Consider the following 27500-nt stretch of genomic DNA (forward strand, 5'->3'; position numbering starts at 1 on the left):
GTAGTAGTAGTAGTAGTAGTAGTAGTAGTAGTAGTAGTAGTAGTAGTAGTAGTAGTAGTAGTAGTAGTAGTAGTAGTAGTAGTAGTAGTAGTAGTAGTAGTGGCAGTAGTATTAGTAGTGTGAAAGGGTTAATGGCAAGATGTCGTTACACAGGGGGGAAATGAGTGATAGATCCCATCCCTCTCCTTTCCCCCCTCTCTCTCTCTTTCTCTCTCTCTCTCAAATTGGATTTCCTATACTGTCTGCTAATAGAGGATTTAGAGGGCTTGAGGTTTGCCCTCTGTAAAGTTACTGAGGAGCAAATAATTTTGGTGGAAGTATTAAAGTAAAGTAAATGTCTGTCTGTGCCCACCACCTCCTAATAGACAGTCTCCTCCCCACCGCATGTATATATTCCCTCCCCGCCGTATGTATATTTCTCTCCCACCCACCCACCCCCTCCTAATGTACAGTCCCCTCCCCATCATATGTATATACTCTGTCAGGATCTAGGGGTAACAGTACTGTATATTTGAATACCGTTTAAGTCACAAATGTATCAGTACTAAATACCTATATGTCCCTATGCCATAAATGTCATGTATGTTGTGTATGTCATAAATGTCTATATGAATTGAAAATGGGGGACCCTGATGGAAACAAGACAAACGTCTTTCTCAGGTCTGCATCCCCTTAACAATTGTGTGTATTGAGCCGTACTGTATTGTACCCATTCTGCAATCTGTTAAATAAAGTTTTCATTCATTCATTCATTCATTCATTCATTCATTCATTCATTCATTCATTCATTCATTCATTCATTCATTCATTCATTCATTCATGCATTCATTCATTCATTAATTGTCTTTCAAACTTCTGTCCATGTTGCCAAAGCAGTTCAATGCTAGTAATTAATTAAATGTGAATATACAGGTAATTGTAACAATAGATATACAGACAATTTACACACACACACACACACACACACACACACACACACACACACACACACACACACACACACACACACACACACACACACACACACACACACACACACACACACACACACACATGCACACACACACACACACACACACACACACACATGCACACACGCACACACTCTCACCATCCACAGAGGCTCGTTTAGGCAGGATGGTGATGGCTCCTTCGGCCACCTTCTCTTGGCCAATCACAGGAGAGATCTTGGACCCCCAGCTGTCAGAGCCCACCCACAGGAAGTGACCTGTCTGGTTGTTACGTTTGGCCGCGTCCAGGATTCGCCTGGTTGACAGTAAGAGGAAAAATGAAGTAGAGAATCAAAGACTGGAAACGACAGTCACGGCAATAGTGAAAATATTGGCTGCTTCCTAATTCCGTGTATGTACTGCATACTTAAAGTATGTATATCGTTCTACATACTGTTGGAGATTACTGCATTAGTACATGGAGTGCAGTATGTGTGACACACTACATACAACATACTACAAGCAACACACAATAGAACATAGCAACAGTAACTAAGAGGGGCGCAAACCATATAGAACACACATAACAACCGTAACTAAGATGGGCGGAACATATATAACACACATAACAACAGTAACTAACAGTAACATATAGAAACTTGGCCAATGGTGGATTAAGGCCATTCTGTAGAAGTAATTTTGTGTAACTTCGTTCCCAGTTTTATCTCCGTGAGATAAAGCCTGGTAAAGAACTACGGCCAAAATTGTGTATGTATGGGGTAGAATTTCCGGTGAATGTAATTCCCCTGGAAGCTGCCTCCGAACGGACCAAACGTTTCCCGAATCCTGTCTGCAAACAAACTAGAACGTCCCGGTCATGTAGTAAATTATTCAGGCAAAGCCATTGCAGTGGCTTAAACGAGGTGTGTGTCTCTCTTAGTAAAGATTATATTCAATCTGACTGGAGAGGTATGCTTAAAAAAGCCATGTACTGGTGTTATAGGCCTAGTAAGCATGCTGTGCTATAAGGAAGTGTCCCAAAGCCCTAAAAGGTACCAGAGCCCTAAAACATAGAATCAAGTCCTCCTTAATGTATCCATTAATTTATTAACAAGGAGAGACAAAAAAAGCAATGAAGATAAAAAAAAATAAACAGATTTCTAACAGCCATTAATATTAATTGAACTCCTCCTGACTAAAGTACCATGTGGTCTTAGTTAAATGCTCACTTTTAACAACATCCTCACTTAGCAAAGAGCAGCTTTCTCCTCACTATTTACAAACAACATCTGCTGCCTCAAATGCCGGCAGCAGATAACTCGCCTAGCGGCCATGAAGGTCTGCATGCATTCCAACAGGAGAATAACACCATTCTGTACCACAGCAGGGAAATGTGACTTTTAAAAATAAATATAAAATGTTCTTAGCCTATCTATCTATCTATCTATCTATCTATCTATCTATCTATCTATCTATCTATCTATCTATCTATCTATCTATCTATCTATCTATCTATCTATCTATCTATCTATCTATCTATCTATCTATCTATCTATCTATCTATCTATCTATCTATCTATCTATCTATCTATCTATCTATCTATCTATCTATCTATCTATCTATCTATCTATGACAGACATGGCACCAGAACCAATGCTCCCCCTCCTACCGGATGTCGTCCTCGTTGGCGAACATGACGACAGCCCTGGCATTAGACGTCTCCAGCAATCGTCTGATGATCTTATCAAACTCTCCTGGTCTGGGCTCTCTGGGGATCTTCAGAGACTGAGCGATACAGACCCCACCTGGGAGGAGAGAGAGAGAGAGAGAGAGAGAGAGAGAGAGAGAGAGAGAGAGAGAGAGAGAGAGAGAGAGAGAGAGAAGAGAGAGAGAGAGAGAGAGTTTATACCTGAAGTATACACACTACTATAGAATAAAGCATGTTATGTATGTCCATCCACACAATTAGAGAGTAGCTCATGTTCACAAATATTGATTGAACTTTCCTAGACCATGAGAAATAACATATAGGAATTCTTCATTTGGGTGGTATTCTCATTTAAATGCATTCAACTCTACATGCTGGTTCTACAGTCACGTTGCCTCTGGTCTGTTCCTCTTCAGGATCAGAGATGCATCCATACCACCACTTCACTGACCATACTGAGTCCTGATCCAATCCATCAGTTAGACTTAGACCATCACTTTTATTGAGCAGTACACCCTTACGGCTCAATACACACAATAAGGGGATGCAGACCAGAGAAAGACTTTCGTCTTGTTTACATCAGGGTCCCCCATTTAAAATGCATAATGAATTGTAAGTAAGGGTGCAATTAGCACCGTGCAATCCATTCTTTGTGGAACTAGCCCACAGTATTTCTAATATAGCGAATCAACTAAACTATTACCATCATCAACTATCCAGTTAGTTTGGCTACTGAAAAATAGTTTATATTGGTTTGTGTAAATGGGATTATACAGAATGTACAGAGAAAGACACCAAAAGAGAGGGATGAGGGGGATAGTGAGAGAGACATATAAAGCAAGAGAGGGATATTATAGTCTCAGTCTGTCCCATTTACTTGGGGCTGGTAGTAATGTCATCCCCACAAAATCAACTTGAATGAAAACCAACGTAAAGTTGGCACATACAGTATAGAGGAGACTGCTGCTGTCCTGGCTGACATTATAACTACCTTATTACATGGCGTTTTAACATTCGCCAAAATGCTTGATTGTGATTGGTCAATAGCGCTCGGTTGCCCCTGACAGCGGTCAATTATTTCTCGATAATTCACCGCTGTCATGGGTAACGCGCAATAATTCACCGCTGTTAAGGGCAACAGAGCGCTATTGACCAATCACAATCAAGCATTTTGATCGCAGTCACGAAAGCTAAGCTCTACCATTATGCACAGCTGCACTAAATCAGTGCAATCAAGTTCACACACCTGCCGGCGATGACAGAGGAGCCACAGAACAACTGTGTCTGCATTTGATCTCGTCTTGTCGATGGTGTAAAATGAATTAGGTATATTGTTAGTAAGTTAGCCATGTAATAAGCGGGATAATGTATAGCTATACTCGGTCATTGTCGCAAAATAATTGACCTTCACTGCGTTTAGAACACCTCGGCTACGCCTCTGTGTTCCAGAACGCTGTGTCGGTCAATTATTTTGCAACAATGACCTCGTAGCTATACATTATCCCTTACTTAATGAACTGGAAAACATTCACTATGTCTCTCACTTCAGCTCAGAATGGATATGATCGGTATGCACAAACACACACGCACGCACGCACACACACACACACACACACACACACACACACACACACACACACACACACACACACACACACACACACACACACACACACACACACACACACACACACATACACACATATACACACATAAACACAAATATACATACAAAAGTTTTTGCAATGCCTAATAATGGTGGCACTTTGTGATACCTAGTGATAACACACACACAAACTTACACACACACACACTGCACACACACATGTGCGCACACACAGACACACACAAATAACAAATACACACACGTACACACTATTAGAGGGTTAACAGGTTGGGACATGGCATAATGAGTTGGACAGGGCTATCTATTACATTTAATGACATTATTAATAATACTGTATTCAGCTTAATTATATCATTATGTCTGTGTGTGTGTGTGTGTGCGTGTGCGTGTGTGTGTGCATACGTGCATGTGTGTGTGATATCATTATACCATTAAGCTTACATGAGTCAGTGTGTTATGTGTGTGATATACTGTATCATATTGTTAGATTCTGATCAATCGGCCAGTATCACGTCTTCTGGTGTTATCATCTCTCCATCCAATCCCTCTGCGTTGTGTACTTTTAAAGATCCCAACGTCTCATATACTGGCTGTACAATCCTTATCTCTCCCCGTAAGTGCAAACCGCCACCATAATGTTTCACCACCTTCGTAAGAATTCAACACCTTGACAGCATACCTTTCTTGAAAGAGCGTTGTTTATTGATATAAACAGAAGCCTCAGCCCAGATGTTATCAGATTGTATTTTCACTGCTATCGTCTCTGCTGTTATTCAGTCCAATGTTGGCTCAGGCCTTGTCTAGCCAGAACCCTTCTCCCGTTAGCCGAAGCTAGTGATGATGTGTCACCCCCCCCCCCCCACCGGCAAGGGTGAGGGGGATGAGAGTCTCTGATGGTTTTTTCCCTCTTAGTCTTAGTACCCGGAACCACTGTCACCTTTATAGGATCTTCGTCCTAGCAACGACGGCCCGCCCCCCTTCTGGTTGTCATGCGACGCGCTGTCATGACAACTGCTAATAACCTTTCACACACGTTCTAAACGTTTCATTACTGTTCCATTAATGATCGAACCTATCTCCGCTCTGCTGTCTGTGCCCTGTGCATGCTGTTATCAATGTGTTCCAGATCGGAATGTCAACATTCGGCCCTGCTCAGTGTGGTGCTCACAATCACCCTGCTCGCTCTGAACCACCTCTTCCACCACCCTCTGCTAAGGCAAGCCATGCACATTTCGATCTCTCTGACCTGGCCCCTTTGATGCTACCATCTCCCCCCAATCTATACAAGTCAAGTCAAGTCAAGAGTTTTATTTGTCACGGCATACAAGTATACAATGAAATGCGGGTGGTCTTGCCCGCAACGATGTGCAATACAGTAGTACAACATATAATAGAATCCAATAAAACAACATTGTGCAATAAACAGGTAACATAGTGGGGCATCTCGGTATTTGTACATAAGTTATTTACAGAGCATGGAGGACATGCTAGGTCCTTTGGTAGGGCAATACACTGTTACTGTTGCTATACTATTTTTAAAGTGACCTTTCCTTTGTGGCCATACGTGTGGGCGTGTGCAGCATGAGTGTGTGCTTGCTCATGTTAAAGTGGCTGCTAGTGTGCGAGCGTGTACAGCGTGCGTGTCGTGTGTGTGCTCATGTGTGCTTGTGTGTGGAGAGTTCAGTGTTCTGTGGCACTCAGTGTTCAGTGTTCAAGGCTCTGATGGCCTTGGGGAAGAAGCTGAGCCGAAGCCTCTCTGTCCTAGTAGCTGGGGTTCGCAGGCGTCTGCCTGACCTCAGCAGCTGGAACAGGCTGTTGTTGGGGTGGTGAGGGTCTTTCATTATTCTGCAGGCTCTGGATTTGCACCTCTTGTTGTATATAACCTGCAGGGGAGGTAGTGCAATACCCGTGGTACGCTCAGCTGAGCGCACCACTCTCTGTAGGGCCTTCTTGTCCTGTGCCGTGCTGTTTCCATACCAAGCAGTGATGTTTCCAGTCAAGATGCTCTCTACAGCTCCGGAGTAGAAGGACTGGAGTATCTTCCCAGATACTCAACTTCCTTAACTGTCTCAGGTGGTAGAGGCGCTGCTTCGCCTTTTTTACGACTGTGTCTATGTGTGTTGACCATGTCAGATCCTCTGAGAAGGGGAACCCCAGGTACTTAAAGCTGCTCACCCTGTCCACGGTAGCCCCGTTTATCCTCAGTGGTGTGTGTGTCTCCTGCTGTCCTCTCCTATAATCCACAATCAGCTCCTTGGTTTTACCAATGTTCAGGAGCAAGCTGTTGTCCTGGCACCAGCGTTCCAGTACCTCAACCTCCTCCCGGTAGGCCTTCTCGTCGTTGTCCGAGATCAGCCCCACCACCACGTGTCGTCTGCAAACTTCACTATGGAGTTGGAGCTGAACTTGGCCACACAATCGTGTGTGTAGAGTGAGTACAGCAGGGGGCTCAGAACACAGCCCTGGGGGGACCCGATGCTCAGGGTGATGTTGTTGGAGGTCTGACCCCCCACCCTGACCGCCTGGGGTCTTTCACTCAGAAAGTCCAGTACCCAGGCGCTCAGAGCGGAGGTCAGACCCAGCTCGATCAGCTTGTCCACCAGTCTGGTGGGGACTATGGTGTTGAACGCTGAGCTGTAGTCACTGAACAACAGTCTCACATAGCCCCCCTTCTGGCGGTCAAGGTGAGAGAGGGTGCTGTGCAGTACCTGGGAGACCGCGTCGTCAGTGGACCTGTTTGTCCTGTATGCAAATTGCATAGGGTCCATATCACTGGGGAGGGAGGCACAAATGTGATCCTTGACCAGCCTCTCGAAACATTTCATGACCACAGAGGTGAGTGCCACCGGTATGTAGTCATTGAGACATGTTGGGGAGGGTTTCTTCGGTACAGGGATGATGGTAGACATCTTGAAGCAGGTAGGGACCACTGACTCCGCCAGGGATTGATTAAATATGGCGGTGAACACAGGGGCTAGCTGGTTGGCACAGGACTTAAGTATGCGTCCTGTTATACTATCTGGGCCAGCCGCTTTCCTGGTGTTCACCTGCATAAATGCTCTTCTCACACTGTGTTCCGACAACGAGAGAGCGTCCCCGCCCCCCCGCGGTTGCCCCCCACAACAGCCGGCGCGCCAGTGACGTTACTAGCCGTTGAGCCAGCGACGCCCCCGTCTACACCAAACCGAGCGTAGAAAGAGTTGAGTTTGTCCGCGAGAGAGGCGTCGTCGCTCCCCATTGAGGGGGCGCTGACTTTGTAGTCAGTTATTGTCCTCAGTCCCTGCCATAAGCCTCTTGTGTCGTTTTGTGCCATTTGTGTCTCCAGTTTATCAGCATATGTCCGTTTTGCAGGTTTTACAGCCTTGCGCAGAGTATAGACTGAAGCCTTGTACTCCTCCATGTTTCCTGACTCTCTGCCCAGGTTGTAAGCAGTGGTGCGAGAGTTCAGAGCTGCTCTGATAGTACTGTCCACCCACGGTTTCTGGTTTGGGAAAACCCGCACCTTTTACATGGGGACAATACTGTCAGCGATTGTTGTTATGAAGCATACTACGCTGTCCGCGAACTCGCTGACGTCACTGGCGCTTCCTTGAAACATATTCCAATCCGTGTCTGCGAGCGCGTCCTGAAGCGTGGCCTCTGATTGGTCGTCAATTTTTTTGTCTCACGTGACACGACGGCGTCACGTGATCTTTGTTTGTAGGCAGGAAATAACAAGATGGAGTCGTGGTCGGATGAGCTTGTAGCACCCGTCAATGGTGGAGCCGCTACAGCCTTGTAGCCGGCTCTAAACAGGGTGTAACAGTGGTCGAGTGTATGCCTTTACTCAGACGTTATTTGATTATATATAGATTATATAAATTCTTTATTCCCATGCATATATAGAACATTTATGAAATGACATTGCTTTGGCTGGTTTTATTGCTTTTAGATTGATTGAATAATGATGCATGTAATATGCAGCTGTTAAGACTGTTTTAAAATATTAGACATTGTGCAACATTTGGGCATGTGTGTGTCTGTGTGTGTGTCTGTGTGTCTGTGTGTCTGTGTGTCTGTGTGTCTGTGTGTCTGTCTGTCTGTCTGTCTGTCTGTCTGTCTGTCTGTCTGTCTGTCTGTCTGTCTGTCTGTCTGTCTGTCTGTCTGTCTGTCTGTCTGTCTGTCTGTCTGTCTGTCTGTCTGTCTGTCTGTCTGTCTGTCTGTCTGTCTGTCTGTCTGTCTGTCTGCGTGCGTGCGTGCATGCGTGCAATATTTTTCCATCCTGTCTGTTCTGGCCCATTTAATGAACATCTGTACACTTTGCCTTGCTGCACACACACACACCAAGACAAACAATCATTAGTCTCAAATTGATAACGTCTCAAGGATAATCACAGTACGACACACACACACACACACACACACACACACATACACACACACACACACACACACACACACACACACACACACACACACACACACACACACACACACACACACACACAGACACACACACACACACAGACACACACACACACACACACACACACACACACACACACACACACACACACACACACACACACACACACACACACACACACACACACACACACACACACACACACACACACACACACACACACACACACGGGGGGGGGGGGTGAGAGAGTGTCAGCTCTTCCGACTCCAGTCCTCAATCCTCCTCGCTCTGAGCTGGTAATACTTAGCAAATCCGTCTTTAACAACCCCCTGGTCATATTTTCAGTAATCCAAAATGCTCCCACACTGCCATTTTAAGGCACTTTTTGGAGGATATAAGCCTGGGAGGCCAGTTATATCAGAGATATCACAGTGTGAGATTGTGTTTTCTCTAATGGAGTGTTTTCTAATACATTCTACATGACAATGATCATTCAATCCTGAATTGATTTGACAGGGTAGACCCTCAGCTGCGTTAAGGTGGTTACCACTAACCTAAACTAAAACAAATACTCAACCCAGTGTTGTAGTCGAGTCACTAAATCTCGAGTCCGAAGTCGAGTCTCGAGTCCCCCGTGTTCGAGCCCAGACTGAGCTGGTTTGCTCGACCAGGGACATGCAGGCATGGCTGTCAAAAGAAATTAATGGTCTGGGATCCATTCACTTGAACGTAAGAAGTCTACTTCAACACCAAAAACGAGATCATTGGGAAATGCTGGTCTCTCAGGCACCCACACCTGCCCTCGGTCAAGCTAATCAGACCTGGGATCAGCCACACCTGCCCCGGGGTCAAACTAATCAGACCTGGGATCAGGTGTGGCTATATGCACCTGTTGCATGTTGAAGTAATCAGTGTGCACAGGTTAAATCAGCCATCCCCACACACACTGAGGAGAGCCTTCATCATGACGACATCATATCTGCTCCTGGCTTGTTACATCTGGCCAGTGGCCACTCTATTCAATGAACTGGTTTGTGTTCACCATCATCTCTGCCTGTGTCTCTGTGTCTGAGAGCCTTGTACAAAGCCACTTGGGTGGGGTGTGGCAGGCAACTGCTGCTACAACATTGATGTGGATAATTTGATTATTAGGTAAAAAAGGAGTATTTGGAACATGAATGGTCAACATGCAATGGTCTCAGTTGTTTACTTTAGTTATATCAAGGTATAACTAAACTCTGGCAATGATATATTATGACAAGATAGATTATTGTGGAGAATTCTACACGTAAACTGAAGAAGTGGACATGCAATCATCGTAGTCTAAAGTGACAAACTAGAACTAATAGGAACCCAAGGAGGACAATAACACCACCTTATGCATACTGCACCTTATGTGAATACTGTGATACTGTGAATTCTGTATATTTCAGTTAGTTAGACAGTAAATTATGACACTACCTTATGCATACTGCACCTTGTGTGACACTGTGAATACTGTATATTTCAGTTAGTTAGATAGTAAATTATATTGACTTATTTGTTTACACTGCTTGTGTTGTTTTTACTACCTGTACCCCCCCCCCCACCCCCCCATCCCCCATGCTGCTATGATGCCTGAATTTCCCCAAGGTGATCAATAAAGGAATATCTTATCTATCTTATCTTAAATCAGATACAAAATGTCTCTTTCCCAGTGAGCTGCAGTATAAGACAGGTATGGTGGAAATCATTTGCTGGGTTAACAAATGTATTAGGTCAAATAGGAGATTTGGCTTGGGAAGACTCAACCAGCTCCCCGAGACACAGAATATGTTTTTTATCCATGACAGGAAGGGGTGTGGCCCTGTGACCAGGTGACCAGGGAGGGGGGAGGGGGTGTTAGGGAAAGTGGGGGCTTTAGGTGAGACTGATTGACCAGGGGACAGCAGGATTTGATCAAGCGAGACGGGGAGACAGGATGTGGGTATTGGAGAACAACAGGCTGACTATAGTAGGTGTGGGGGGGGGTGACAAATCGGGGGGCAGAACATTTCTACCACACAGGTTAGCCTCAAATACACACGCACACACACAAACACACACACATACACACACGCACACACACCACACGCACACACACAAAAACACACACAGAGACCCCCCCCTCACACACACACACACACACAGATACCCCCCCACACACACACACACACACACACACACACACACACACACACACACACACACACACACACACACACACACACACACACACACACACACACACACACACACACACACACACACACCACACACACACACTGCACACACCACACACACACACACACACACACACACACACACACACACACACACACACACACACACACACACACACACACACACACACACACACACACACACACACACACACACACACACACACACACACACACACACACACACACACAGACACACCCTCACGTACACAATAGGAGTCCTTGAGGGGGGTTCCATGGGGTCCCCAGCTAAATAAAAGATTATAATATTTTATTCACTAGACGTTAGCACAATGAGAGATGGGGATCCATGAGATGACATCTTATCGGATGAGGGTCCCTCACATAATAATGTGGGGGTCATTTGGGGGTCCTTGACATGGAAAAAGTTTGGAGGATGTGCTTTACGTGTATATAAAACATCATCCCCGCCACGCTGTCCGGCTACCTATTACATCAGAGATCAAACAACATCTGGCCAGCTGTTTGGCCTTCCGCCCTGTCAGGTCTGCCGCCCTCAAGACACCAACTGCAGGACGACCAACGCTGCCAGACAGCCGCATCATTAGCCAAAAGTTACAGCCGATGCTGGCCCGAAGGCTGTTTATCTGCCTGTGTGTGTGTGTGTGTGTGTGTGTGTGTGTGTGTGTGTGTGTGTGTGTGTGTGTGTGTGTGTGTGTGTGTGTGTGTGTGTGTGTGTGTGTGTGTGTGTGTGTGTGTGAGAGATATATAGAGAGAGGGGGGGGGGCTTTGGTAGACTATTGCATTGGTCCATTCATTGAAGATGAACGCAATGCGACATCCTTTACTAGGCTCACCCACCAACAGTGCAGGTGCTGAACTGCTGATCCGAATGTATAGGTAAAAACCATATTATGTGTTTTCATCAATAAATAAATGGCCACAAAAAAAATTATCTCGCGCGCTTACGCAAGCTCGCATTCACTGGGGGCCTACGAATATATTCTTTCATGGGGCCCAGAATCTACAGCTACGCCCCTGCCTATCAACTCCTTCGATCCCTCACATGCCACTCTCCCATACAACATCATATTCACACCTTTTCTTCCCCCTTTCCTCTATTAAGCCCGGCCGCTAGGGAATCCATTCCCCTTCCTCCCGAGACATATTATTCTGGAAAACCAATAATTTCATCACTAAGAATCCATGTTACAGTACATACACCACACATATTCATACATATTTCAAGCTCTTCATACTCTACTCGTGTTCCACCTTACAGGTGTGTTGATTGATTGATTGATAAATTTTATTTAGTACATACAATTTATACAAATGTATAAAAACAAGAGGTACAAAGATAATATGTGAAAGTCTGTCGACTTGTTTCCAACATGGTCCCATATGCTCAGCCTCTGCTATCTGTCACTATTATCACCGTGATTAGCATTAAGCTATCAACTCCATGTGTATTCTCACCATTGCTTGTGTGCCATAGTCATTACCTGTGATTACCATCAAAGCTATTGATGTTCCATTTAGCATAGTCTCACCATAGTTCTCCCGTCATTGTCAGCTACTTTACTTCTGTATCATTGGGCTTTGCAACCCCCCCACCCTCCCTATACTGCACATGTATACTGACTCTCCTCTCTTCCAGCCAGACCAGACGGGGGCTTGCCGTACCCCAGAGCAGTGTTGGCATGTAAGGCATGTAAGGCATTGATCACTCTGCCGTCTACCACATGCTTCATTCTCATACTGCCAATAAATACTTTGTACCTCCTTCATCATGTCTGGTGTTGTCGTTGGCGCAGGCCGAACCAGTGAAATTAAATTCAAGAAGAAAGATGACATAGTTAATATACAATCTACTCAGCTGTTTCGCACCATGCTAATGGCTGGGGACCCCGTTATTGCACAATTCAGCGATTCCAGCGTATTTAAAGTGAGCTAATTCAATTATGAGCTTTTCCCCTGATGGGCAGCAGGTCTGCTCTCAGCTCATCCTTAATAACTTGATTATATTATGCTTCTAGTATGGTGTGCGTGTGTGTGTGTGTGTGGGTGTGGGGCAGCCTGTATAAATGTGCAAGGAAAATACAGTTATGCATGTGCGTGTTCATGTGTGTGTGTTTCTCTGTGAGCATGACGTGTGTGTTTATCCACACAAACTTCCTATGTTGTGTTTGTAAAATGATCCAAGCTAAAAGCTGCGATAACAAATAGTATAATTATGTTAATCCTCGGGCTCTGTACAAGCTCATACAGTATGTATGTTCATTCACTGGGTCTACGTATGCAGCTAAGATAAGATAATAGTTGGGTGTCATAGCAGCATGGGGGGAGGGGGGGGGGGTACAGGTATGGGCATGGTACAGTAATAGTAGAAAGACATAAATATAGGCAATAAAATGTATTCTGAATCGTAAATTATGAGAAAAAGAAACTGTGACATAGTTAATATAGGTCACACAGTATGTAAGTTCATCCACTCGCTCACTCGATGATCATCTATGTTCATCCTCTGGCCCTCCGCATAAAACTCACACAGTATGTATGTTCACCCACTGGCATTCCACTAGAAACTCACACAGTATGTATGTTCACCCACTGGCATTCCACTAGAAACTCACACAGTATGTACTGTATGTTCACCCACTGGCATTCCACTAGAAACTCACAGTAGGCTATATGTTCACCCACTGTCTCACAGTCTGCCACTAAACCCATGTTGTCACTGAGCTAATTAATCTATTCTGAGCAACAGCTCCATCTCAATGTTGATCCTAATGAACAGCCGGCTTCCCTCCCACACTGTGTTACGTTTGCTCCAGTTCAGCTGATAGAAGACTAGGGGTGGGAATCACCAGTTTCATCACGATACGATACGATATCGATTCTTTGGACAACGATACGATATTTACCGATATCACAAAGTCTGCCACGATACGATACGATTCGATTCAGGTGCCTGCGATCGATATGAGGCGATATTATGTGCCCATTTAACACAATCAGTCACATTTAGATCAACTAAAAAAAGGCTACGGAAATATCAATTGATGTTTTTATTGTTGAGCTCTTCCAGACATTTAAAACAATCTATTGTTTTGTGGTAACCTTGACTTCATAATTTCATAATTTCATAATCAAATTGTTAGAATAACCCTGAAAACTGAAAATATCTGTAGTGAGGCATTACATAGACTCTCAGAGCACATTTTGGAGAAAACCTGCAGGCCAAGCCTATAGGGTTGTTTACACGGTTGTACAAGAGACATTCCAACCCCCCAAGAACCAAACACCTAGACATGTGACAGTTGAGCACAGCAGAGAGACCAAAAACGGAAATGCCTCTGTGAGACCAGAGTAATGTGGTCAGAAAATACAAAGTGTCAGTTGGTAGACAGGGTTTTGGGATGGCTCTTGTGAATTGAATAGTATTAACCTAAGACGCACTGAATATACTGGGTTAGTGTTTCAACACAAACACTATTAAGGCAGAAGTCACCAGACCTCATCAGTTGAACACCACCAGGCGACACCTCTCTCATGACGACATTGTTTACTCAGTCACACACCACAGAAAAACGGTGACTCAATATAGCACTAAAGACAGTTGTCTAACCAAGATTAGAGGTCACAGGAAATATAATTGCATTATATTAGTTTAGAATGAAAAACAAGGTTGGAATAATAAAACAAGAGTATAGTAACCTATTAGAAAGTAACTTACAAAGAAGAACCATATAGAAGGAATGTTAAAATGATTGATTCATTCAAAGGAGGCCACAGTCCAACCCCCCCTCTGGCCAAAAAGGAGGGGGCTACCCATGGCTGTTACAGACACATACGACCAGGAGACACCAAATGAGGACTGCCTGTGTTTAGATACTGGTGATTGGTGGAACTAGGTTAAGAAAAGTGAGGTCATGAAATCTATAAGTATAAAACAGTGGGTTTTGGTGAGGAAGGCCAGGCCAGCTCAGAGCACCCGCCACACACCGTTACCCAGGGGGTCTGAGTCTGCGTCCTCCATCACCACCACGACCATGGTCTACTTTGTCCCTATGTGAGTAGAAACTGTATATGGAATAATGTGATAATTACTAGAGTAAGATGCCTATCTTAGGCCCAGGTTTTATCATGTGGTGACAGAGTACTATGGTCTTATTTCATTAACATAACATGACTAAAATGTATGTACAATACTGTCTTTTGATGTAAAAAGCCAACGAGGGCTATTGTGATTTACCTGCATCAAATCCTTTTGTACAATCATGTATTATGTTTGAAGTGTCCTGTGTGTAACCAATGCATTATTCCAATCTCGGCCCACGCTGCAATTAAATGAATATTGGACCATAGCTACCGGTTGTCTGGCTGTATACAACTTATTCTCTACTGGCTAAATTTGGGAGCCCAGATGAGGACCATTGTTTCTATCACACTGTGATCTTTCCCTTCCTCTAGTTAACAACCTCACTACTGTGCTGTAATTAATGGATATTCATGTTGTGAATATACAACAGTTGGTGCCGTTTTTAAGACCCGTTCTGATATGTTCACATAATGAGCATGCGGAAAAAGAACCGGGAAGTGGAAATTTGCAGTACAGAGTGAGAGGCTGTCTGGAGGATGAGAGAGACATGGGGTGAATAGGAATATTGATGGTCGTGTATAGCCACAGTAGGACCCAGGGTGGATATGTGTATTGTTTGCTTACAGGACTGGTGGTGATGTTAGGTTAGGATGTCCAGAACTGAACCTGCTTATTTTGAGTTGCATTACAGGAAATACGAGCAGCGTATTTGTGCATACCATTGGGAGCAGGAGGATGGGACTTTTTTATTTTTTGTTGATTATATAAGGCCGGCGGCCCGACGAGTGGTTATTAGTCATAATTTAGGGACAGGTTAGGGATAGAAAAATGGCTTAGGTGCAGACATCTTGAAGCATGTAGGTTAGGGATAGCAAAATGGCTTAGGTGCAGACATCTTGAAGCATGTAGGTTAGGGATAGCAAAATGGCTTAGGTGCAGACATCTTGAAGCATGTAGGTTAGGGATAGAAAAATGGCTTAGGTGCAGACATCTTGAAGCATGTAGGTTAGGGATAGAAAAATGGCTTAGGTGCAGACATCTTGAAGCATGTAGGTTAGGGATAGAAAAATGGCTTAGGTGCAGACATCTTGAAGCATGTAGGTTAGGGATAGAAAAATGGCTTAGGTGCAGACATCTTGAAGCATGTAGGTTAGGGATAGAAAAATGGCTTAGGTGCAGACATCTTGAAGCATGTAGGTTAGGGATAGGTAAATTATTTGAAGGAGACATGAGAGTGTAAACGTGGGAATTCTTTACCCTATTAGTGGGACGAAATTTTATTATTAAATATATGACTGGGCTCGCCGCTCAGAGGACTGTGTTTGACGCGGGAGATTAGGAAAATATGGGTTTTTTAGGAAATAGACACTAGCGGATGTTCCGTGAAATTTTTTTAGATGAAAAGTCGGCTTACACAAGAATCCAAGGTTAATAGCGTTGCGCCATGTGGTCGATGTCTCGGTTTGTTTGTATTTGTGTATTTGTGTAAATTGTATGTGATCAGTAGCAAGCTTGACGAAGGTTGTTACGTTTTGACGTGGATCGGATCGATACTAGTCTGGAGCAAATCGTATTGGAGGTTGGAGCTAACTGGTTTAGCTTGGCGGAGAAGATGCGGTATTCTAGAGATGTTAGAGCGCCGTTGTGAAGACATTTGCGAAACGCTGTGAGAGAAATTGTTGTTAGAAGGCGAGTCGATGCGTTCGTTGCAGTGATTGGGGTCGTTTTAGTGGTTGTATATGATGCGATAGAAATTGTGTACAAGAGTAACGTGAATGACAGAAGTCGCAGGATGATGACGTCATGGTTAGTCATGGTGAATGAAAGAAGTCGCATGAGGATGACGTCATGGTGTTGAATGGAGAGTGTGTAGCGTTCACGGCGCGTGCGACCAGGCAGAGAGAAGGGTAGGAGAAATGATTAATGTTGATCTGTGTAACGGCGTTGATATATGAGGATGTTTTTTAATTCTTCTACGTTAGTTTGTTCTTTTAGAGTTGGTTATTTAAGGCTTGTGTGAGTTGTTTATGCTTTGATTGGTACTGAGCGAATTGCGTGGGTGAATGGATCTTGAAAGGCACGGCTCCCGTGAGGGCCTTGAACCTCGCATGGAGGCTGGCTAAGCTAGTTAGCTTGCGTGCTGTTGTTGTGTGGCGTTTGCGAGCGACATGTTACGTTTCGAGTTTTGAGAATGATGTTTGGGGAAGGGTAGAGAACGTGGCATGTTGTGAATGTCGTGGCAGTGTGTAGTTATGCTTTGCCGGAATACATCGTCCGGGGAGCAACGTTGGCCACTGCGCATGCGCGATACAACGTGGATCAATGCATTCGTAATTCGTAATTCGCTCAGGGAACAGGGATAACGGGTGAGAGGATATTCTATATTATGTATTATGGTTATATTTGTATATTGTGCATTGTATTTATGTGTACGCGGGGTAGAGATAGGTGACTTATCAGTGGTTGGTTTAAGGGAGGAAGTTGAGGATAGGTTGTGGACGTTGTCGGAGTGTGGTAGGTTGTGTTGTTGTCTTTAATACATAGGGGTATATTTTTAACCAGGGGGGAATGAGTAGTTGATTAAAAATAGTACAGATAAAAACATACAGTTGTTAAGGGGAGGCAGACCAGAAATGGAGTCCCCCGTTTTAAATACATCATAACTTTTATTGCATACATGATACACAGTTTGGGAGTAATAATGATGAGTTGATGGACGTTGCCGGTAATAGGTTAAAATTTCACAAAACTAACCTTATCAGTGGCTATTTATTGAGAAGGGAAATACTGTGGGCACTGCACAAAACAAGTGTGTACATGTGTGATGTTGTAGATTATGGGAGATAGTCATTGGGGAGGAAATCAATTTGGGGTTTATACTGCAAAACATTGCAGTGTGTCTATCAGTAGAGAATGATTTCGTTTGCCTATGACCAAGTTAGACACACAATTTAACTACTCTGGGTAAATGTGTCATTTGAAAGTGGGAACAAAATATAGGCTTAGGTCTGTGGGGGAAGCAAGGTCGTTTTACACAAGGGTATGCTCTTACCAAGGGGGGTAGTTAGGTTGTAATTTTATTACTTAAATGATGTGTTAAAAAAGTAATTGTTTTAATCTGTGTGACATGTACAATTGTGAGCTTAGAATAATGATGTTGTGTTTGACTGGAGTTTAAAATATAGCTTGATAAAATGAAACTATGTTGAAATGCTGTTAGAATGGTATATCTATATTGATTGCAGAATCCTTGGGTCACAGTGGGATAATAGTGACAGGGGGTTTGTTTAGTAGCTGTTTTGATGTAAGATTGTGTTTTAGCAGTTATTATAAATGATTTGTGTGTGTAATGACTAACCTTTTGTTGAATTTCAGGAGGGTCGATGGGTGGTAAAGAGATTTATTTTAGGTCACGGGAACTCATAAAGGGTGACCCAGGCTATCTTTACTAAGCAGTAAACGGCCCGAGGGGGGCCAAGCAGGGAGTGAGACTGGACGCAACAGGAGAGAGGTCACGGAGGTGAAGATGCAGAAGACAGTTGTAAAGTGATGACAGTTATTTTTACGACGGGGGAGAGGTTGAGACAGGAAGCGGCTAATTTAAGAAGAGGGTAGGAGACTGTTGAATAGGAGCCAAATCAGATGAGGTTATTTACATTTGATTAGGGCGGCCTGTTTGATTGAAGGAATAACCTGGAGATAACCAGTTCTAGCAGGCTGGGGTGTCTACAGGTTGAAAAAGAGGTTCTGCTAGACCTTTTTGAGTGCAGAGATAGAGAAGAGATGGGATTAGCCTGATAATGAGTGTAGCCTGATGTGAGGAGTAGGAGAAACAGTGAGGACTGTATGGTGAGAAAGAGTGTACTGGATTAGCCAAAGGTTGAGAGCAGAAAAGTTAAGAGGGAGAAGCAAACTAACCTTTGTTTGTCAAGAATGTGAAATGATTAACGAGAGTGGTGGAAGTATATGTTTATAGCATGAAGGATGATGTTGAAATGATCTGTGTGGCTGAGAATGAGAGAGGATGTTGGTTATTTTGTGTGGTTAAGAGATTGAGTATGTATAAAAGGGATTTTGGTGCAGGAGTGGAGGAGTGAGCGTGTCATTTTTTATTTCAGTTCATATCATTTGAATGAAAGAGTTTGTTTTGTTTAGAAGTAACAGCCACTGTGGGGTGCTCAGGATGTGTGGATGATGTTGAATTGTGAGGTTTGATTGGCTTTGGATTTTATTTCTTTTCTAAGAACTCTGATGTTCAGGATTGAATGGGTTGTGACAATGAGGAATTGGATGAAAGTGTTTATTTTATGTCATATTAATTTAAATTTGATTTTTGTATGTATGAGTGAGCGTGAATGTACATTTTTAAATTTATTTTCTAAGTGTTTTGATCTGTAGTTGTGTGGACTGAAAGCGGTTTGAATAGGAACCAGTAGGGGTGATTGTGCTGACTTAAGAGGTGTCGAGTCTCAGGGACAGGATGCTGTTCCAATTGAGGGTGTGTGTGAGAATTGATGATAGATGATAGATGATAAAATGGATGGTTTTGGAAAACCTGGTTTTTATTTTATTTTCATTGATTTGCTGTTTTAGGTATGGATGATAGTCTCACATGTAAAAATTGCAAGGCATGTGGTTGATAGTCTCACATGTAGGAATTGCAAGGCATGTGGTCGGAGGATGTGTTATATTTGAATATTTGGTTAATTGTTTGATTTTTTTTTCTCTTTTTCTTCCCAAATGTTTGTTAATGATCTGGGGAGAGGACTGCCGGGAGAGGAGATGCATTGGATCAAATCAATGTTAAGTAGTGCCACCACGATTTGCATATGGAATTAATGGCTTCCCTTATTAAGTATGTTGACGTATTGTGTAAAAAGTTTGCTCTGTGCTTGTGTCTTCCACAGCTCAGAAAAAGGGAGGGGGAAGGCAGATCGACGATGGGGGACACAGGAATACATTTCATTAGAAGCAGTGACGTAGGATTTCATTTTTCCCTGTTACTCTGCAGTCCAATGAAGGTGAGAATTCTTGTACGCAGAGACCCCTGCCTGTACAAACCCCATGCGGGTGAGGCCAGGTTGTAAAAACTGAACAGATGTGGTTTGGAGGAACTTCCACGCTATAATCGTCTGACGACGGGTTGTCATGAGATAATCGATGACTAGACCTGGGATGACCTGGCCTGGGGGGGGCGGGGCCAGTCTGAAGACTGAGCTGACAGTGTGTAAACAAGGTTCTCTGGGGAGTTGTGGTTGGACTGCGGGGACAGGGACGAGAGGTACTGATGGGCTTTGTCTTGTGCACATTGATTTGGTAAAATGCGCAGGCAAAGGGCGGATAGATTACACAACGCAGGGTCAGATATAGATGCATTCACATGAGTAAGGATATGGCCAGGGTGAGGAGAATGGGTAAGAGAAAATTTTCGTTGAAATTCTGCTTTCCTCTGCCAAAACTGAGCTGAGGGAACAAGAAGTGACAGGTTTATGACCGTTGTGTGTCATAAAAGGGGGGAGGATAGGTGGGAAGCAATTAATTAAATGTGCAGACGTGATTGTACTATCTTAAAGAAAAATTAGCAGAAAGAAGAGATTATTTCAGAGAATGAATGTAAAATGAAAATATTGTGATACTAATGGATCTTGTCTCCCCTCAGATCATGTAAACGGATACTGTAATTTAAAAAAAAGATTGTGATTGATTAGACTTTAAATGTATAAATGTTTAGATTAAATTGTTTTAATTGTTTTTAGCATATTCAACGTGCCCAGAAGAACGAGACCTGATGAAACAGTGGTAAACACTGTTTTCATTTAAGGCAGAATAGGTTAAATAGGGATCTGCATGAATGGGTCACCAGGACTCCCGGGAGGGGCCATAGTCAGGGGAAATGCGGGAACAAAGAAAAGAAGAAGACAAGAAGGCAAAAATTGATGAGATGGACCAAAGAAGAATGGAAAAAATTGAGGAGAAAAATTGAGAAAAATTCAAATTTTTTTGATTTTTGTTATTATGTTAAATTGTATGGCTAGTATGTATAGAAATTAAGTCAAGATAATTGTAATATGACATTAGTAAAATGTCAAAGGGAGGAGCTGTGGTAACCTTGACTTCATAATTTCATAATTTCATAATCAAATTGTTAGAATAACCCTGAAAACTGAAAATATCTGTAGTGAGGCATTACATAGACTCTCAGAGCACATTTTGGAGAAAACCTGCAGGCCAAGCCTATAGGGTTGTTTACACGGTTGTACAAGAGACATTCCAACCCCCCAAGAACCAAACACCTAGACATGTGACAGTTGAGCACAGCAGAGAGACCAAAAACGGAAATGCCTCTGTGAGACCAGAGTAATGTGGTCAGAAAATACAAAGTGTCAGTTGGTAGACAGGGTTTTGGGATGGCTCTTGTGAATTGAATAGTATTAACCTAAGACGCACTGAATATACTGGGTTAGTGTTTTCAACACAAACACTATTAAGGCAGAAGTCACCAGACCTCATCAGTTGAACACCACCAGGCGACACCTCTCTCATGACGACATTGTTTACTCAGTCACACACCACAGAAAAACGGTGACTCAATATAGCACTAAAGACAGTTGTCTAACCAAGATTAGAGGTCACAGGAAATATAATTGCATTATATTAGTTTAGAATGAAAAACAAGGTTGGAATAATAAAACAAGAGTATAGTAACCTATTAGAAAGTAACTTACAAAGAAGAACCATATAGAAGGAATGTTAAAATGATTGATTCATTCAAAGGAGGCCACAGTCCAACCCCCCCTCTGGCCAAAAAGGAGGGGGCTACCCATGGCTGTTACAGACACATACGACCAGGAGACACCAAATGAGGACTGCCTGTGTTTAGATACTGGTGATTGGTGGAACTAGGTTAAGAAAAGTGAGGTCATGAAATCTATAAGTATAAAACAGTGGGTTTTGGTGAGGAAGGCCAGGCCAGCTCAGGACACCCGCCACACACCGTTACACAGGGGGTCTGAGTTTGGTCTCCACCACCACCACGACCATGGTCTACTTTGTCCCTATGTGAGTAGAAACTGTATATGGAATAATGTGATAAACTAGAGTAAGATGCCTATCTTAGGCCCAGGTTTCATCATGTGGTGACAGAGAGTACTATGGTCTTATTTCATTAACATAACATGACTAAAATGTATGTACAATACTGTCTTTTGATGTAAAAAGCCAACGAGGGCTATGGTGATTTACCTGCATCAAATCCTTTTGTACAAATCATGTATTGTGTTTGAAGTGTCCTGTATGTAACCAATGCATTATTCCACTCGGCCCACGCTGCAATTAAATGAATATTGGACCATAGCTACTGGTTGTCTGGCTGTACACACTTATTCTCTACTGGCTAAATTTGGGAGCTCAGATGAGGACCATGTTTTCTATCACACTGTGATCTTTCCCTTCCTCTAGTTAACAACCTCACTACTGTGCTGTAATTAATGGATATTCATGTTGTGAATATACAACAGTTTTTAATACAAATGATCTCCTGTTCACTTTTTATATATTGAGCTTTAAACTTTAAGTAACATGTTTTGGAACTCACAACATGCAAGCTAAAATCCCTTCCTCTCCCAAACTTCCTACAATTGTTTTATGTTGCATGATGATCATGAATACATATACTGTATTATGTATTCATGTTTAAATATCAACATTATCTGTCCATCGTCAGTAACACACACACACACACACACACACACACACACACACACACACACACACACACACACACACACACACACACACACACACACACACACACACACACACACACACACACACACACACACACACACACACACACACACACACACACACACACACACACACACAGACAGACACACAGAATGCCCCTCAACCCAGTCCCCCACAGAAAGGTAGACTGCCCAGTGCCCCCACCCCTGCTTTTTTCCCAAGTCCCCCCTCCTCTCTCCTCTCCTCTCATGGTTAGCTGCTTAGCTTAGTTAGCTGAATGAATGAATGAATGAATGAATGAATGAATGAATGAATGAATGAATGAATGAATGAAATGAATGAATGAAAACTTTATTTAACAGATTGCAGAATGGGTACAATACAGTACGGCTCAATACATACAATTGTTAAGGGGATGCAGACCTGAGAAAGACGTTTGTCTTGTTTCCATCAGGGTCCCCCATTTTCAATTCATATAGACATATATGACATACATGACATACAGATAGTCAGTACTGCTACATCTATACATTTATGACATACCAGATTTGCAAATACAGTACTGTTTGTGATACAGAAGGAGTCAAGAAAAGGGAGTATATACATTTGACGTAGAAACTGTACATTGGAGGAGGTTGGGTGGGGGGGGTTGGGTACATTGGGATATTGACAACCATACTGGGTAATTTACATTGGAGGTGGTTGGGGGGGGGGGCACACTGTATAAACAAGTAACACTGTACATTGAGGGGGGGGGGGAGGAGACACTGTACAAACAAACACAATTGTACATTGAACTATTGACAAAACCATACTAGGTAAATGACTGTACATTGGAGGGGGTTGGGTTAGGATATTTACAGGGGCCAGTGTTGAATTGCAGTCTCCCGTAGGTGTCCCTTGAGAGAGGTTTTGAAAGTGGGTAGTGATCCACATTCCTTTACAGCTTTGGGTAGGGCGTTCCACATTGATGTGGCATAATTGCGAAACGTGTTTAGTCCCTTATTTGAGCCGAATCTGGGTTTAACATGATTTGTGGAGCTCCCTCTGGTGTTGTGATCGTGGTATTCACTGACCTTTGGGAAGTATTTTGACATGTACATGGGTACCTTGGTCGTGTAGTGTATCTTGTAGACCAGGCCCATTGCAAGTTGTTGTACTCTGTCGTCTACTCTAAGCCATCCTAGGTTGTCAAAGTGGGCAGGGGTGAGGTGGGTTCTAGGAGTAAGGTCAAGCAGTAGTCTGACCAGTTTGTTTTGAGATGTTTGTAATTTTGTTTTTAGCGCCTTTGAGGTGCTTTGGTACCATGAGGTGCAACCGTGCAAGCATAGTCGTAGTACCCCTGAATGAGTGCTCCTGCCAGAGTCTTCAGGGTGTTCTTGTTTACCAGAGAGGAGATCCGGTACAAGAATCGAGTTCGTTGGTTGACTTTTTTTATTACATTGGATGCCATTTTGTCACAGGAGAGATTAGCCTCTAGGATGGAACCCAGGTAGGTAATTTCATCTTTCCTTGTGACAATATTGTCACCCACTGTAACTGAGAAGCCGTCGGTCTTGCTGAGTTTGTTATTTGAACCGAAGAGAATGGACTCTGTTTTGCCCATGTGTAATGATAGTTTGTTATCAGCGAGCCATATGCAGATTCTGCCTAGTTCCGAGCTGAGGGTTTTTTCAACCTGTAACTTGTTCTTGTCAGAGACCAGCAGGGCTGAGTCGTCCGGAAAAAAACAACAGGCACTTATTTCGGGCAAAATAGGCGGACTCTGAAGCAATACTATCTAACGTCTACACACGGAGCTGCGCTGAGCTAATGTTGTTGTTCCGGCCGGGCGGATATGCTCACGAGGGGATTTTCAAAATAAGAGTATCGCAATATGAATCAATCTTTTTACGTTGCATCGATCCTATTTGATTATTGATAATAGATCGATATATCGATCTGGTATCACCCTTATAAAAGACAGAGCTGTATCTTCACAGTCTCTTTCTCTCTGTAAATGTAATGATGCTTTATGGGCATGGCTTTAAAAATGGCTGCATTTATCTCTTAATGTTGTGTCTGTCTGTCTGTCTGTCTGTCTGTCTGTCTGTCTGTCTGTCTGTCTGTCTGTCTGTCTGTCTGTCTGTCTGTCTGTCTGTCTGTCTGTCTGTCTGTCTGTCTGTCTGTCTGTCTGTCCGTCCGTCCGTCCGTCCGTCCGTCCGTCCGTCCGTCCGTCCGTCCGTCCGTCCGTCGTTGTATGGGCAGAAGGGAATGAGATGGACACAGATTTCTTTATTACACAGATATGAATATTATTATAACTAACGTTATTTGATGCAGTGCCTATCCACCACCATCTGTTCGCATTCAAAAACGACCTGTAGGACTGCCATCAAAAACGACCTGTAGGACTGCCATCAAAAACGACCTGTAGGACTGCTGTCAAAAACTACCTGTAGGACTGCCATCAAAAACTACCTGTAGGACTGCCGTCAAAAACTACCTGTAGGACTGCCATCAAAAACTACCTGTAGGACTGCCGTCAAAAACTACCTGTAGGACTGCCATCAAAAACGACCTGTAGGACTGCCGTCAAAAACGACCTGTAGGAATGCCATCAAAAACAACCTGTAGGACTGCCATCAAAAACGACCTGTAGGACTGCCGTCAAAAATGACCTGTAGGACTGCCGTCAAAAACGACCTGTAGGACTGCCATCAAAAACGACCTGTAGGACTGCCATCAAAAACGACCTGTAGGACTGCCATCAAAAACGACCTGTAGGACTGCCATCAAAACGACCTGTAGGACTGCCATCAAAAACGACCTGTAGGACTGCCGTCAAAAACGACCTGTAGGACTGCCGTCAAAAACGACCTGTAACACTGCCGTCAAAAACAACCTGTAGGACTGCCATCAAAAACTACCTGTAGGACTGCCATAAAAAATGACCTGTAGGACTGCCGTCAAAAACGACCTGTAGGACTGCCATCAGGTGGCGTCAGCTATTTCAGAGACACATCTTCTCCTCTCCTACGTTACTGCACTAAGAGCAACCATCACTGATGCCAATGCCAGGAATATGATTTATAGATATAATGTATCTGTTCAAAAGTTGTCATGAGTTGTCATGAGTTGTGACAACATGGAGATACTGAATAAAAACATGCTCACAATAGTGCGGTGGCTTAGCAAAAAGATGTGGACGCGCCGGACAAAAGCACCACATTTTTTCCACGTGTTCCCCATCACCATAGCTTTCATTTTGGGGTAGGGGCCACGTCATCATGATGGATTTCAAGATGGCCGCCATGTAAAATCAAGGTTCTGCCCATTAATAAATATCTTGGTCCATAGCGCACTCAATATTTGAGCGAACACAAAGGTATTGGTATCCTTGTAAACTAGAGAAGCTAAGCTTTCCATTTCTATCATTTCCATTAAGCCCAACTGTTGGGAAGGGGGTTTTAATAGGCAATGATTCAAAATTATGTTACATTTTCACCTAGAAAAAACTGCCATGCTCATCTTCCAAAAGGTCCCTTGGCTGTTCACATGAATATATCAGAGTGAACATTGGTTTTATAGGTACCCACAAGCCTCTTCTTTCCAGACATACCCACTTTGTCCAACTTGCATGCTATTTGGGGCAATAATCAAGCAGGTTTGTGCATGTGGTACAAATGTGTCGAACATTGGGTTAGGGTTTGTTGTTAGAATGTTGAACATAGAAGATCAATTTTGGTGTCGTTTAGGGCTGGACGGTATGGTCTAAAATTTATATCATGGTATAATTTGAAGCATAGACAGTAACGGTATATATCACCGTATATTAACTTATCTTAAAATGTCTATATAAATGCTTCTGAAGGGGTAAAACACTGTTATTCTGTTACAGCTGCTGAGCTATACTATAGCTAATGTCCATCAATATCTTCCTTTTTAATTAAATAGGTTCAAGAATCGAATCAGGATTGTTAGCAGAGAGAGAGAGAAGGAGGGAGGAGGCTGCTAGAGTGGAGCTAATGTTAGCTTGCTGAGGCTAGTACATCGACAGGCTGCTAGTGGAGCCAGCTAACGTTAGCTTGCTGAGGCTAGTACATCGGCAGGCTGCTATAGTGGAGCCAGCTAACGTTAGCTTGCTGAGGCTAGTACGACAGTTAACATGACATAAGGTTTTAGCGCAACGTGGGCATTCCAGAATGGCGAGGATGCAAAGCATGTTAGACCATTGGACTCATCGCAGAGTTTACATTACACATAGAAACTGTGCGACTTGCGAGAGAAGTTGTCACACAGCCTTCAAACGCAGGGTGGAAGAGCTAGTTTGCTTCTGTGTATTATGAAATGACAATTGCTTGTTGACACGCCCACTGCGTGAAGCCTCTGTGCTCCTAAATAACTTTTTCCAGTTCGCACATCTATTATGACTAATTCTATCTATTTTTAGGGGCAAATACGAGTGAAATAGTCACGCCCTGGCTGTGGTTACATGACGTCATTGCTATTTTAGAGCTGGTTACAAGGTATAGTCAAAATCCATAACGTAGCACAAATTCATACCGTTTATACCGTATACCGTTTATACCGTCCACCCCTATGTCAAACTACAAATTTTCTGGGTCAATAAATGTGTTAATGCTATGAAGAATATCCTGGTCGTTTGGTCATTACGGTGTTGATGACCGGTATAGCCACCGACAGCTGTCATGAGACGTGCACTGAGAGTATGGCCACCGCGGGAATTTTTATGA

At 43.3% G+C, this 27500-nt stretch overlaps 1 protein-coding gene across 1 annotated transcript in view; it reads right to left on the bottom strand.

Annotated features, from left to right (window-relative positions):
- grm8a (glutamate receptor, metabotropic 8a) overlaps positions 1–27500 on the bottom strand; it is a 484022-nt gene that overhangs the window by 230792 nt on the left and 225730 nt on the right. The window contains exons 2-3 of the mRNA XM_084330820.1: positions 2621–2756; positions 1112–1266 (exon numbers count right to left, since the gene is read on the bottom strand). Of these exons, the coding sequence (XP_084186946.1) occupies positions 1112–1266; positions 2621–2756 (291 nt within the window). The remainder of the gene's footprint in view (positions 1–1111; positions 1267–2620; positions 2757–27500) is intronic.

This window comes from Notolepis coatsorum (assembly GCF_963971535.1).
Source record: "Notolepis coatsorum genome assembly, chromosome: 15".
Taxonomy (NCBI): domain Eukaryota; kingdom Metazoa; phylum Chordata; class Actinopteri; order Aulopiformes; family Paralepididae; genus Notolepis; species Notolepis coatsorum.